This window comes from Ceratosolen solmsi, unplaced genomic scaffold (assembly GCF_000503995.2).
Source record: "Ceratosolen solmsi marchali unplaced genomic scaffold, CerSol_1.0 scaffold7, whole genome shotgun sequence".
NCBI classification, from domain to species: domain Eukaryota; kingdom Metazoa; phylum Arthropoda; class Insecta; order Hymenoptera; family Agaonidae; genus Ceratosolen; species Ceratosolen solmsi.
Window position 1 is genome coordinate 3,060,043 of NW_011948413.1, and position 15,783 is coordinate 3,075,825.

General features: G+C 27.0%; 3 protein-coding genes across 3 annotated transcripts; 2 read left to right on the top strand and 1 right to left on the bottom strand.

Moving 5' to 3' along the window:
• Positions 1-503: 503 nt before the first annotated feature.
• On the bottom strand, positions 504-5,977 carry LOC105367621 (uncharacterized). Its single transcript, XM_011506389.1, has 4 exons — positions 5,886-5,977; positions 2,234-2,930; positions 1,312-1,681; positions 504-829 (listed from the first exon to the last, which is right to left on the bottom strand). The coding sequence occupies exons 1-4, from the start codon at positions 5,891-5,893 to the stop codon at positions 504-506; spliced, it is 1,401 nt and encodes a 466-aa protein (XP_011504691.1). The 5' UTR covers positions 5,894-5,977.
• A 1,179-nt stretch (positions 5,978-7,156) lies between these two features.
• Positions 7,157-10,667, top strand: LOC105367266 (serine/arginine repetitive matrix protein 2). Its single transcript, XM_011505916.1, has 6 exons — positions 7,157-7,308; positions 7,564-7,939; positions 8,012-8,115; positions 8,384-8,691; positions 9,312-10,421; positions 10,461-10,667. The coding sequence occupies exons 1-6, from the start codon at positions 7,169-7,171 to the stop codon at positions 10,529-10,531; spliced, it is 2,109 nt and encodes a 702-aa protein (XP_011504218.1). The 5' UTR covers positions 7,157-7,168; the 3' UTR covers positions 10,532-10,667.
• A 320-nt stretch (positions 10,668-10,987) lies between these two features.
• On the top strand, positions 10,988-15,562 carry LOC105367622 (omega-amidase NIT2). The gene is made up of 5 exons (XM_011506390.1): positions 10,988-10,994; positions 11,066-11,212; positions 11,380-11,564; positions 14,442-14,844; positions 15,424-15,562. The coding sequence occupies exons 1-5, from the start codon at positions 10,988-10,990 to the stop codon at positions 15,513-15,515; spliced, it is 834 nt and encodes a 277-aa protein (XP_011504692.1). The 3' UTR covers positions 15,516-15,562.
• Positions 15,563-15,783: the final 221 nt, after the last annotated feature.

The window sequence follows — 15,783 nt, forward strand, 5'->3', positions numbered from 1 at the left end:
TAAAATTATAATTTTAGTTTTATTTCAATTGTTACTTTTTATAAAGGATTGCTTAATTCGGAATTTATATTGCTTGACAAATAATTATTTTTATTTTCGAATTCAATATACAAGTTAATATCAATTGGACTTTATCATTTATTATATGAAAAAATTAATATAAATTATTAAATATTCCACTTGATCGAATATACTAATTTATATTAACAATTTTGTAATTATTGTTAGCTGAGTTAAAATTCATTTCAGCTATATTCATTCAAAACTATCATATCTGTAAAATCGCAAATAAAAGTCCTTTTCCTAATCGATAAAATATTAAAACACTAAAATAAATTTTTCATGTTATGACATTGACGTTTAAATAAAAAAGTTAGTAGAATATAATACAATTATCTAATATAAAAAAAAGCCTCGTTATTGAAAACATCGTGTCAAAATTATTATTACTAATTAGTATAGTTATAACAGTTTCTTATAACAAATATTTTAAATATATCTAATTATTTATCACTATGGTTCTTCTTCGTATTATTATTATTATTATCATCTTCATTTTTGTCTTCTTTTCTATGAATATTTTCCGAAGTCATTTTTACTCTCGATCCCTCATACCTTTCATAATCTTCTATCTGACCGAAAATTTTTCGTCCTGGAATCCTTTCATTATCTTTTACGTTAAGTTCCGTGCCTATTTGGACTGACCAGGGAAGGCGATAGTTATCACCTGATCGTGATATTTGATTCTCTAATTTTTGATCATCATTTCGCATTTTATCCTTATAGTTTAATCGACTTCTGTCAGATCCTCTAGGTCGACTTTCTAAACCTATGAATTATAATAATAAATATATTTAGACTTATAAATAAAAAATAATAATATGAACGAAATCTACATATAATATTATATTATAACACTCATTATAATTTACAAAGGTATTAATATCTTTTTTAAATATAGGTTAAATGATATTTACAGTTTTATATTCCAATTAATTTCCAATTTATTTCCAATTTATTTCCAATACTTAATTTTGAGGAGCAATATTGTAAAATAATATAATTTTTAATATACAAACTGATTTATAAATACTCATATTAGTAATCACATATGAATAATAATATATACGCTAACTTTATTTACTTATTATATTTTATATAAATGAATGGTTAGAAATAAAACAGACTATAGTCTTGTTTAGTCAATTAATTTTAATGTTAATACATACATTACGTATAAATTATTTTTTGCAACTGATAATAATGAAACCAGAATTGCATGAAATATTAAATTAAAGAAAGGATATTTACCTGCAGCATAGGGAGGCTTCCTGCGATCATAATAGCTCGATCTTTTTACATAATTGTCATAGTTGTCATAAGGATATCGAGGAGGTCTCCTACTAGATTCAACGGTATTCGTTGTCACTCTATTTCTTTCTGTCCCAACTTGAATCTCTGGACGTACAAATGCATCGTAGGGTCTCGGATAATTTCTCAAGTCGACCGGTTTTCTAACAATTTCCGGCAGAGTTGCATAGTAAATGATTCTCTTAGGCTTGGGCGTTGGTTTAAATCTACCGTACAATTCGTAATCTTCTTCCTCGTCACGATAACGATCGTACACGTATGGATTCGCGACACCGGCTCCGCCTCCGGATCCTCGATAATAATAATCTCTCTGTTAGAATGCAGAAATAATATTACGTTTAATTAGACGTAGTTGAATATAATTAGTTGTAGTAACCAATAGTTTTGGTAATTTTTGTCAATTTCAACGTTTATTAAAAAATAAGCATGCAAACGAACAGAAACGAATATTCAAATATTATACAAACAATAAAAATTTACTCCATCGTTACTTTAACTCATTACTCTATTTACTAATCGTCTTCCATAAAAGTAAAATATTTTTCGATTGAATTAAGTATAAAAAAATACTATAAGCATACTAAATAGTAATTTCCATATTAAATAATTGTAATCACTTTAATATAGTTTTAATAGCCAAACCTTGACGATTCAACCTTGATATAAATTCCATTTTTTTCAAAATCCTATACAATCATAGCAAATAGATTTGCAACTGACTAATGTAAACAAAATTTAAAGTTTAAAAAATATACCTATTGCCCCTGGAATATATCGTTTGCCTAAAGAAAGCTTATACACAATACAATAATCGGTGGTCACTCAATAAAATTACTGAGCCAATAACGCGAGGAATATTTACCTGAGCACCATAGCGGTTAGGGTAATAGTAATTCCTAGGTATCTGGACATCGAAGTCATGCTCCCGTACGATATTCCGGAAAATGGGCACATCGTACTCATCATACGTGTGGGTAATCGTTACATCGCGAGATTCGCGGCCCTCCAAGTAAGCGAGATGGCGCGCATCGATGGGAGTTCGAGCGCGGGCACTGGTGACGAAGTCAGTCTTCGGGGCGTAATGGCTCTTGACGGGGATGGGGAAGTTGGCAGTCTCCTCACTGTCACCGGTGTTGCTACTCCCTTCGTAGCCGCCGAATTGTTGGTCGAGGTTGCCACGATGCCGGAACTGCGCCGACGAAGACTGTTGCGACCAAGTCTCTGGGGAGCTCATCCTAGCCTCGCGTAAGCCTTTGGAGGTAGCACTTTTCTCGATGCTGGCATCCGTCGCAACACCGCGACGTTCGCGTATTGTACCCGTGAATTCCTCTGTAATATCAGCGGATCTTTTGATAATCGGGAGTCGCTGCTCGGCGTTGTTTCCGTTTTGCAATAAGAGGGGAGAGTTGTCAAGGCGCGGCCAGATCAATGGACTTGCGGGATAGTAATCGGCTCTATCTGCCCGCGAATCGTCCCAGACAACTCTTGAACCGGACTTGGTCACCCTTCCTCTGGCGCCATTTAACATTAATAGGCTTAGGATTAAGTTTACCTTTAGCCTGAAAGTCCATTGTAATAATTGACTTAGATGAAATATTTATAGAGCATATACATAAAAGTATGAAATGAATATAAAATCGTAAGAGAAGAAGTTAATTTTATTTATCATCGAATATAAGTTAGCCGATTTTACAAACGCATTAATATGACAATATTGCCACAGGATCTTATTCTATCAGTATACATTCCTTGATTGACAAATGCAGCGGTTATGAATTTCATTGTTTTATAGTGCATAAAAATTTAACTAAAAGCGTAAACAGGCGTATTAAAGAAAATCATTTTCATCGTGTATATATCTATACATATTCTTTTCAAATAATTTAGCATATTAACGTCATTTTATAATTTTTGTATATCTTTGCAAAGAGTTTTAAGTATTCTATTCTTTAAATTTTTAATAGATCTGAACAAATTAATTTTGGAAATTATACCACCGATGACGTATGGCAATATATTTGAGAAAGGTTGCAATCCACACGAACCCTTATCGGTTGACTTTCGATCTGAATATACAACACTCGAAGCGTAAAACTTTGGGGTTAACGACACAGGCACCACTTTTTCCATTTCACCGAAAGCCCGCGCGATGACAATAGGTCTCGGACGCATGGACCTTCCTTCCGGCAGATCAAATCGACGCTGTCCATGTCGACGAAGCCGGCGAATCGAATGCGACAACGTGTTCCCGGTGAGACTCGATTCTCCATGACAAATATAATTTCCCAGTTGCTTCCGCACTATTATTGTGAGTTCCGGCATGGAAGTGGCGGGTTTTATAGGTCGGCGTTTCTGATTTTTACCCTACGGCTATCGCCGTTACCTGCACAAGCCTATCTTTTGTATTCGATATCGTGTGACCATTCGCAGACGCATTTATATGCGGAAGTTCCATTTTATTTAATTTTTCATTACAAGTGTTGTCGTTACTAAAATGCATCCTGCATGCACGGCTATTTAAAACCACAACTGTCAATTCATGGTCAATTATCATTATGATGTTTTCAAACAACCATATAAAGTCATTGAAAGGTAAATCACCTAATATTTCATTGCGTCAATGAAACGAAATACATCAATGGCATTCACTTAATATATTAATAATTAACGTTTTGCTTCCAGCAATTTACTAATTACATATTATTTTATATTCGATATTAAATGCAAAAGATTCATCTTTTAATATTTTTCGTAATACCAGAGTTAATTTTTAAATAAATTTCAACAAATTCAAAATATTTATTCTTTTAAATTTAAATGAAAATATTCTGTAATAGTTTAAATTAAATTAACATTTTATATAATAGTTTTATAAAACAATAAGAAATTGTCCAATAACATTTTTATTTTTTCTATAATGCCTATTACATGAATATCTATCAATTCTTATATTTATTTATAAAATGTTTCATATTAGCATATTATAGTTTAATCGCTACTATTTATCAATATCAATTACATAGTGATAAATTTCTTTTCACATCTTAAGATAAATTATTTTATTATCAGGAACAGTTTATACTATTCTGTGTCATAGAGTTACTTTTAATTCTTGAGATTAATGAACTATCAAATCCATGAACAAATGCACAGAGAGACAGGAAGAACTTAATTCGAGTGTTCCGTAATGATAACTTTTCATCATCTAACACGAAAATACACTCTATTATTAAATTTCTGATTTGCTGAAAGTTACTAGTATTTTTTATACTAATGCATACATAATTTATATGAAATTATGTATTTCGTTAATCTGAGTAATTCATTGTAAATATGAAAATTCTATTATCAATATTTTAAAAATATTGCTCGTACATACTATGGTTATGTATACATACTACTATGTACGTATGTATGTATATATGTATGTATGTATACATACATACTATGCATTATGCTTACATACTATGCTGTTTGATAAAAAAATTCTAACGATTCAGTATTCTCATAAGAAGAAAAGTTAATAGTATTTTATCTAAAGAATTTTATACTATGAAATATGTTTTATCCCCTTTGAATAGGTATAATACCATATATTAATTTATTCATATTATTGATATTCTAAACATTGTATATCTAAATATCATATATCAAAGCTTTAATATAATTTTTATTGTTATTTTATACTATGTAATTCAGAGGTAACGTATTCGTGTAAATACTACCGCGAAAAATATTAACAACGATTATGTTATTTGATATAAAATTTCAATAATTATATATACGCATAATATATAAATTATTAAACATTCGGTACTATTTATTAATTATACAAGAAAAAGAACAGTTTCAGGTGACTTGTTTATGCAATTTGAAATTTGTAAATAAACAACATTATTTTTATTCACACAATAATGAAAAAAAAAAGATAATAAATAAGTTATTTTTATATTATAAGATTAAGTTGAACATTATCTAATTTATCGGTTCCAACGGAGAAACAAATCCTCATATACCTTCACTAATATATAGCCGTTAACTTCATATTTCTGAACTTATATTCTAAAATGTACAGTTAGCAATTTTAGCAACGGAACTTTGCACATTTATTATGGGAAGGAGATACCAAATCACTTCACCACGTATTATGTAATTTGAATATTAAAAGAACCAATTATGAATTAATTGCATAGGATATATATATATATAATTAATTGAATCTTCAAAAAAAAAAAAAAAATATTTTTAAAATAATTAATTTTTTAACGTCATATTTAGGCATGGTTCAAAATAAAAAAATTAATATCCGTTAATTAATAATATAATTTGTAATACATATCTTAAAACTAGATACTTAGTTATGACTTATAAATAAAGATATTTACATATAAACATTTTTATATTTATATTTTTATAATTATTTATTTATTTTTATTTTAATTAAAGAGCAGACATGCATTTGTTCAGCTTTAATTCACCTTAAGGTAAAAAGGGGGGAAATTGTTAAAACCTACCTTGACATGATGTAATTTTGTCATGCGCCCTATGTCAACTGTGTGAACCACCTACGAGTACTGAAACCGAATGAGCTCCGCACAGGTCATTTACATGTTTTACCTACAATACTGCTCTAATCCCTACTACACCGCACCTAACGTCTTTTCAAACCGGTTCTTTTATTATAGTTTTGTACAACTAAGATTCATGTTTTCAGAAAAATGTACACAAATCATGCTATAAGTTTCATTTTATTTTATGCTAACCAAAATTTTTATAATTATATCAATTTTTATAATAGTATTAATATAAAGCTCTATTACTATATAAATTCCAAGGTACGGAAGAAAATTTCTGTTTGTTGCTAATATAATAAATTGATTTCTTACTACTCTGTTACGATTCCATACGTATAGAATTATGAAATATTAAATTACAAAAATTAAATAATTACTGCAACGCCTTACAAGAAACCCTTAATGGGTAACAGAAAATAATAGCATAATGAAAATGTGATTAATGTAAATATTGATAAAAAGATTGTATGATAATTTTGTATGATTTTAATACGTTTCCTATCAAAATGAACTGATTTTCCAAAAAATTTCAATTATTTAATACTTTATTAATAATTGTTCTTAAAACTCGTTATAGAAAAACAGAAGAAATAATTTAAAATTCACAACTTTATACTCAGACAGAAATATTGTATTTTTTTGTATTAACACTGAATAAATTAAAATTTTTTAGCTAAGTTATCATAATATGGAACTTAAATATCGTATAGTAATTCATTAGAAGTCTTCATTCGTAAAAGTATAAAATTATGTAATTATGGTAATTGTAATTATTTATTATTGAGAATAATCATTATGCAAAATGAACTAAAACAGTCATACTAACTTTAAAAAATCTCTTGAATCTATATTAAAAAAAAATAAATCTAAACAATTCACGTAACTTCTAAATTCATTCTTCAATATCAAAAAATTATTTATATTAATCAAATGTGAAACACACAATTGATAATTCAATAATAAAAATATATAAAATTAAACAATAAATCTTAATAAATTAAGCTGAATTAAAATCATGAATTATAAAGACCTTACGATTTTCGGTTAAATTTATCATGATAGTTACAAACAAAATTTAGATAAATTATAATTATGAAAATATATAAAATTATACCATTTCACCATAGATTTTATTCAGCAATTGCTTGCCTACTAATTCGCTGCGCGCGACGTTTCAGAAATACCAACTCTATGGTGGTAAGCATATCGATATCCGAAAGGTAATGGCAGAAGAGGGAAAAAAAATTTCATTTGGTTTTTCAAAATCTGTGAAAAAACCTGTTCTTAAAAATGTGCCGCCCAAAGAACAAAAGAAAGTTGACTACATCGAATGTGTGGATGAAAAATCAATTAAGATTGTTGGGTATGATAGAGTACTTAAATCGTTTACAGAATCCTCAGGAAAACATAACCTAAATTATATGATAAATATTAACTGTTTTAATTTTTATATTTCTTGATTTATATTTATTGTGAAATTCATATATTACTTTTAATTACTTTTATTTTTATGTTTACATTTGAAAATAAGTTCATTATTTGTATACTATAATTTATATTATATTAAATATTTAGTGATTTTAAATATACTATTGTTAATTTTTGAATATCATTTCAGTGGTGAAGAAAAAGAAGATGAACCTCTTGTTATACCAATGCTCGGTTCCAAAACTTGGCATGATAGAATAATTAACAAAGTTGACGCTGATATATTTGAACTAAAACCAAATCAGTGTAAAATTAATAATGAAGATATTAAAATTAAAGAAGAAAAAATTGACAATGTACCTAATGGTAATATATCCAATGAAATTATACAGCCTATGGAAGATTCAGAAATTAAGAAAGAACCAGATGCAATTCAGTTAACATTAGATCAACAAGCTGCTAATGAAATTATATCGGATCTTAAATCAAATGATGATAGAGTTAATGAACAAAATATTTTTAATGTACCTATTATAAATAATGAGGATTTAAAAGGAAAAGAAGAGGTAAGTTTAAAATTTTGTATCAATTCTACATGTAAAAATGAGTAGTTAAATTAAAATATATAATTTACACAGTCATCGTTAGAAGATTATGAAAATATTCCTATAGATGTTTTTGGTATGGCAATGCTAAGAGGAATGGGATGGCAACCAGGAAAAGGAATAGGCAAAAATGAAAAGTATGGCAAGATTTTTTTAATTAAATATGATTGGGATGTTTTTTTTAATATTTTTTGTTAGACACAAATAATTAAATTACATTTTTACAATTGTTTTGTAATATACATAATTTAAAATCAGTAGTAATATTTTTATTTTTTAATGAAGTTTAATTTGTTTTTTATTATTTTTTACTACTAAAAATAATTTTAAAAAAGCTAGATGAATTATAGTCTTTTTTTATAATAGTACTGAATTTATTATAATAAATAAAAATTAAATATATAGGATTGTGCCACCAGCGATACCCGAAGTACGACCAAAAGGAATGGGTCTTGGAGCAGATAAACTTGCTATTCAGCAATTAAAAGGAAAATCAAATAAAGAAGAAGAACCATTAAAATTACTTAAAGGCAGCTGTGCTAAAGTTGTAGCAGGAAAGTATAGTGGTAATTATGGAAAAGTTGAAGGATTTGACGAAGATGCGGCTAGAATAATTTTAAAATTGGCACTTGGAGGCGAAGTAGTTTCTGTAAATGAATTTTGGGTTTGTCCAGTATCTTCAACAGAATATTCGCAAAACTCTAAAGTATTAAGTGAGTTTTCATTATGTAATTATAATCAGGGACTTTTAAAGTCATAAGATTTCAATATGTTTTAGTATATAAACTGATGAAATAATGGAAACCCTTAAATACGAACATACGCTCTTATTGCTTAGTAATAATATGATATACTGAGGTGTTAAAAACTAGGAATTGAGTTTAAATTGAATTACAAATTGATTCTAGAACTCTAGAACTATTAAAGTCATGGATTTTTATTGATTTTAGATATTTGAAAATCATTTGAAAATTTTTCTATTTTCATATGGAATTAATTAGGTTAACGAACAACAGATTGCATTATACACCTATCAAATTTACTTTTACTATATTTGTTATATATTATTTATTTAATTTATTCAATATGTTTAATATTTTAAACATTAAACGTACTTCTACATAGTCTATTGTAATTTTATTAATTTAATTATTTATTTAAATTCAATACGTTTCATGTAAAAATATATTTAGTTTTTGCATTCTATTCCTTTTAATCCAAATAAGTATTAAGAGCATGAAGATAAGTTTTTTAAAAGTCCCTTTATGAATATTAATTAAATACATTTATAATGGAAGTTTTAGCTTTTAATATTGCACTCAATTGATTTTAGATGTTAAGAAGTATGAAGACTATAAAAATAATGAAATAAATAATAAAGAAAAATCAAAAAATGAGAAATCTAAGACTATACAAATTAGTGACGATGAAGGTCGCATAAGTAAGCAGACTGAGAAAACGAAGAAAAAGTCTAAAAAGAAAAACCATCGATCTTCCGATGATAGTAGTATAGATAGGACATTCAGAAAAAAAAGAAATTCAATTGACGGTAGTGATGAGGAACCAAAACAAAAGAAAGCGAAGAAATCGAAAAAGTATAAAAATCATGATAGTTCTTCAGAACATTCAAGAGATTCATCAAAGCATAATGAGGAACAAAAATCAAAAAAATTAAAAAAGTCAAAAAAACATAAAAATTGCGATAGTTCTGGAGAACGATTGAGTCGAAAGAATAAGAAGAAAGATAAGGAAAATGAAAAAGTAAAGCATAAAAAGGCAGATTTGAATTCATCAGAAAAAATAAAATCTAAAAATCATAAATCTCGATCAAGAAGTAATTCAGGAAAAGTTCATAGGCGATCTCGATCTAAAACTAGTCGAGGAAAAAATCATAAGCGATCAAGATCTATAAGCGCCCGTGAAAAAAGTCAAAAACGATCTCGATCTAGTAGCAACACAGGGAAAACGCATAGGCGATCGCAATCTAGAAGTAGCCGGGGAATGAGTCATAAGAGATCCAGGTCTATGAGCAATACAAGAAATTCTTATAGACGATCACGATCCAGACATAGCCGAGAAAAAAGTGACAAACGCTCTCGATCCCGATCTAGAAGCAGTCGGGAAAGAAGTCATAGGCGATCTCGATCGAAAAGTAGTCGAAGAAGTCACAGGCGATCACGATCTAGAAGTAACCGAAGAAGAAGTTATAGACGATCTCGATCTAAAAGCAATCTAAGGCGAACTCAAAAGAGATCTCGAACAAGAAGTAACCTAAGAAGTCATAGGCGATCGCGATCACCAAGCCCTTCAGAAAAAACTTATAGACGATCTCGATCTAGAAATAATTCAGGAAAAACTCATAAGCGATCTCGGTCTAGAAGTAGTTCAAGAAGTCGTAAGCGATCTCGATCTAGAAGCAACAGAAGAAGAAGTCACAGACAATCTCGATCTAGAAGCAACAGAAGAAGAAGTCACAGACAATCTAGATCTCGAAGTTATTCCTTTAGAAATCGCAGAAGAAATCATTCTCATAGTCACTCATCCAAGCGGTGATAATTTTGTATAAAAATACTATGTATTTATTAAAATTAAGATTTTTCTTTATGTGTTTTTTATGAACTTTTTCATTTTATTTAAATAAACAAGATACTGTACAGCTCATATTTTTCAGATATGTGTAGAATGACTTTAAACAAGTTTATATTAAATTTACTCTTATTTATATATTGAAGTATGTCTTGCTTACATAAAAATTGTATGTAGTAATAGCACTTTAAATTAACATAGAATTAATGATAAATATCGTATTTTCAAAAAATTTCATACTATATAACAAAACAAAAAAAAAATAAAGAGAAATAAAAATAAATTATTTTAATAAGGAATGATGGAAATTACTTAACGATTTGTTTTATTTTCAACACATACCTTTAATCATACTTGATAAAAAACGAACATAACCTTTCAATGATTCAGAGCTGTAAATTTGCTAGTGAAACTGTTAGAGCAATGTCATGTAAGTAAATATTACAATTAATAAATTTCGATAAATATTTATATTATTTTTTACAAATAAATATATTTTAGCAATAAGACTTGCTTTGGCACAAATATTGGTAAGTAGTAACAAAGAAGAAAATATAAGTAAAGCTGTTTCATTTATTCATAAAGCAAAGCAACAGGAAGCTAACATTATTACTTTACCAGAATGTTTCAATTCACCTTATGGAACAAGTAAATTAATTTATTATTCTTCATTAATAATATAATTTTTTATTTTATATTCAAAAGGAAATTTAAAAAATATATATTCATTTTAACAGAATATGTTTTCAACAGTTACTAAACAAACATAAAAAAAGAATCCTAATATTTACAATTATTTTAATTGCTTATAACAGATCATTTTCCAAAATATGCTGAAGTCATTCCAACTGGTGAAACTAGTATGGCTTTATCGAATGCCGCTAAGAAAAATGAAATCTACGTAATCGGCGGCACAATACCCGAAAGGGAGGGAGATATACTTTTCAATACATGCACCGTTTGGAATCCCGAAGGAAAGCTCATTGCCAAACATAGGAAGGTAAATTGTCGAAGTACATAAAAATATTTTTATTATTATTAGGAATGTTAACAGAGTAATGATTAAAGTAATAAAAATATATTTATAATTGTAAATTAATGATAAATGAATGATATTCTAAGCGATCCAAATTCTGATTTTAAGTTTTGATTAAAAATGCTTGAAAGCTATAAGAAATATTCAAAATTAATCTGTAATTTAAATGGGAATATAAAAAATTCATTACTTAACAATAATGATATTTTTATAATCAAAAAAATTAAATTACAACTATATATATTTTTAAATCAATTTTTCATAATCGTACAAAAACACCTGTCATACAAAAAATGTGAGCTTAAAATTTAACAGTTTGTTATATGAAATTATGACTATATAATTATATTTATGTACTATTTCATTTTATATTTGCAGATTTATGAAAATAATACATCTAACATATGTAATATATAATAACGTATATTTAGTCAATTTTCGCTACTGCGAGGCTTAAAAAATAAACATGTTATTTCTTTGATTAATATTGAGTAATTTATTAATATAGTAGTTTATTATTTAAGACTCGTTTCTTTCTATATCTAAAGATTTTTGTTTATTAATATTATTAAAACGTACATTATGAGCAATATGAAAATAGCGAATAATAAACAATAATACGTACATTTTAAATAATTAAGAATTGTGAGAGAGATTATATATTTAATTATTATTTTAAATATTATATAGTCGATAAAATGAATATTTATGTTAAAATATTTTCACTATATTGCATTAGTTTTTATTTTTTATTTTTTATTTTTTTTATTTTTTAGTTTTGCATTAGTGATTGTATTTTTATAATCTTTTACAAAATTAATTACTCAAGTTTAAATATCAGAAATATTAATTTTTATATAATGAATTCTTTGAAAGTAAATAAAAAAATGATGTTGTTTCGTAAAAAATGAAGTACAAAATCCAATTAAAAAAATTTAATTAATAAAAAATTGGTTGATACTTATCAACTATTATACTCTGATTTTCACTCAACCAAAAAATTTTTTTTTTAAAAAAGCATATACACCTTATTACGTATATAATAGAAAATATGGTATATGAAACAGATCTTCCCCTTAATCAATTCTATTAAACGATAAATTTTATTATATTTTTTAAAAGCGTTTTTTAATTATGTATGGCCTTCTACAGGTCAATTCATTTTAGAATTAACGAAAATGGATGCACTTTATGTAAATACGTACATAATTAATTGCACTAAAATTTTTATGTCAATCTGAAACTTAAAATAAGTAGGACTAAGAATACATTTATGATGCAGAATTAATATTCAGATTTTTTCACTTTATACCATATTATGCATAAAATAATAGTGTTAATATATATATTACCGGAATAAATTTATGTCTACGTATTTTGTTTGATAGTATATACATGAAATAAATGTAATACAAATGACAGTTTATATACATAAAACAATGATATGATACAGAGTAATATTAATAAATATTAAATTATATGTGATTATGCACGTTAAATTACGATAACGACGATGAAACAACTATTTTGTAAATATTCAGTATAATCTAAAGTAACCTATGTCTGAATAATGTCATTTTATTAAAAAACAAATTCTTATATTATGTAAAAAATATATTGATTATGTTTTATTGACTATATTAATGATTATCAACTAGAAATTGTTTGGAGTATATATTTACGATTTAAATTTTTATTATTTTATGTTTTTATTAAATTATATTATTATTAAAACTATGAATTTTTATTATTTTAATTTAAAAATTTCAGCATTATTTCGTATTGCACTACTAATATAATTTAACAGAAATATTTCATATTAATATTCTCTGTGTTTCATACGGTCGGAATGGGGGTCGTTATTTTACATATTCGGAATCCCTTACATGAAATATATATATGTTCATGATACACAAGAGAATACCCCTTAACAGATTTAGTTTATGATTGTTGCCAATATTATAAATTCACGTATTTCATATCCCACAAAATAATGAAGAATATAAGAAAACTTAATACCACTAATTGTTAACGTTGATTATAAAAATGTTTAAACTCGCAGATGTAAAGATAATAATGCTAACGTGAAAATGATTGATATATGTACAATAAAATATTCAATTTTTTTGTTCTTAATTTTGCAAATATTTAATGACCATGAAATTAAATATTTCAATATAAAACACAATATAATAATGATTGAAATTTTGTAAAATATTTTGCTTCGTTGTAATTATTTTGCTTATTTTAATTATCGTTCAATGATAGAATTTTTAATGTTAGAAATTAAAAAAGTATTAATTTTATATTTATAAAATACGAAAATGAAGTTTCAATATAATTAATTTAAAAACCTAGCTAGTTTCATTATGCCACATTTTGTTTTGGATAAAATGAAATTTAACAATAAAAAAAAATTTTTAAGAGTGTTTTTGCTTTAATTTCAAATACATAAATTAATAAAGAACTAAATTTCTGATAAATGATGTTATATAAATATTAAGACAATCATTTTCAAAAACTTTATTGATATTATTGGTTTGATAAATGTCTTGCAATTGCATAAAATATTTTGAAATAGAAAATGAAACATTATTCAATATCCTGTAATAAACTTATTCAATTGATTTTCACCAGTTTCTCTACATCGCAATATCCCGCTGATATCCCTTGAGAATAAGCAATAATCTTATTCCACAGGTTTTACATAAGTCAGCAATGAAATCTTCAATAGTTATGTCCCCGTCCGCTTGTTAAACCAACAAAGTGGATAGATTATAAAACATTCAACTATAAAAATAAACATTTGCCATATTACCGATCGTTGTAATCGACTTTTAGATGCACCTGTTCGACATCGACATTAAGAATAAGATAACGTTCCGTGAAAGCGAGACATTAAGCCCAGGTGAAACATTAACGACCTTCGACGCACTTGGCAGCAAAATTGGTATCGGCATCTGTTACGACATCAGGTTCGAAGAGATGGCCCGATTATATCGGAATCGCGGCTGCAATATACTTGTATATCCCGCAGCATTCAATATGACGACGGGGCCGCTGCACTGGTCGTTGCTTCAGCGATCTCGAGCCAACGACAATCAGCTATATGTCGCTTGCGTATCGCCGGCTAGGTCTCAGGGCGCCGGTTATATCGCTTGGGGTCACACTCAGTTAACTAGCCCCTGGGGCGAGGTCTTGGCTGAGCTCAATGCCGATGAGGACATGATTGTGAAAGACATAGGTATCTGTTTTTAATTGGGCAATTTATTTTGGTGAAAGTTTCAATGTTATTTGTTTTGCTACATAATAACACTCGATAATTTATCCATAAAAAGAATATTATATGTAATAATGATTTCCTCCCCATAATGAATAAAAATGAAAGGTCTCAGGCGCTTATTAAAGTCTTGACAAAGCTTTTGCAATACAATATCTATGAGTATAGAAAATTATTAATTATATTTGAGAATATAGCTTTGAAGGAAATTCCATTTAAATTTCATCAAAACCTTACGAAACGATTATATTCATATTATTAATTAATTTACATCGTATAATGAAGGTGAACTTTACATAATAAGATATAAAGTAGACAGTTTTCTGAATACATGAATAAATAGTAACTTTAATTCAATATATAATGTTAAGATTAAAAATAACATTAGTCCAAATAATTTGCATCGGTAATAATTCTACCGAATGAAATGGAAAGCAACATTTAAAATATTGACAGTTCGATTATTCTTAACTAATAATAAATACTGTCTATTCGTATATTTTTAAGGATTTAAATTAAATAATTAATAATTGTTTCTTTTAGATTTAAAAGTAGTGGACGAAGTTAGAGAGCAAATACCAATATTTAATCAACGACGCAAGGACTTATATGATACGGTTTGGAAAAAAAATTAAAAAAGAATGGAAACTATTAGTATAAGATTTATTAAAATATAGTTTTCTACATAAATATTTATCTACAGTTGACGTTGTAAAATATTATTATACCATCGATAATAATAACGTAAAGGGAACGGTTATTAAATATATTTAACGCTTTATTAGTGTTATTGAAGTATAATTGTATATTCTACAATAAGTGTACAATGGATTTATTTTACATAAAAGGCCACTTGATGAATAAATGACATGTAACATTATTATTATTATGTTAAGGATTATT

Excerpts from the sequence above, each read along its gene's own strand:
- LOC105367621 (XM_011506389.1), bottom strand. Across the intron at positions 1,682-2,233 it reads CTAACCGCTATGGTGCTCAG|AGAGATTATTATTATCGAGG; the intron begins GTAAATATTCCT and ends GCATTCTAACAG. Across the intron at positions 830-1,311 it reads GAAGCCTCCCTATGCTGCAG|GTTTAGAAAGTCGACCTAGA; the intron begins GTAAATATCCTT and ends TATAATTCATAG.
- LOC105367266 (XM_011505916.1), top strand. The coding sequence starts at position 7,169 with ATGGCAGAAGAGGGAAAAAAAATTTCATTTGGTTTTTCAAAATCTGTG. Across the intron at positions 8,116-8,383 it reads GGAATAGGCAAAAATGAAAA|GATTGTGCCACCAGCGATAC; the intron begins GTATGGCAAGAT and ends TTAAATATATAG. Across the intron at positions 10,422-10,460 it reads AAGAAGAAGTCACAGACAAT|CTAGATCTCGAAGTTATTCC; the intron begins CTCGATCTAGAA and ends GTCACAGACAAT.
- LOC105367622 (XM_011506390.1), top strand. Across the intron at positions 11,565-14,441 it reads TCATTGCCAAACATAGGAAG|ATGCACCTGTTCGACATCGA; the intron begins GTAAATTGTCGA and ends ATCGACTTTTAG. Across the intron at positions 14,845-15,423 it reads CATGATTGTGAAAGACATAG|ATTTAAAAGTAGTGGACGAA; the intron begins GTATCTGTTTTT and ends TGTTTCTTTTAG.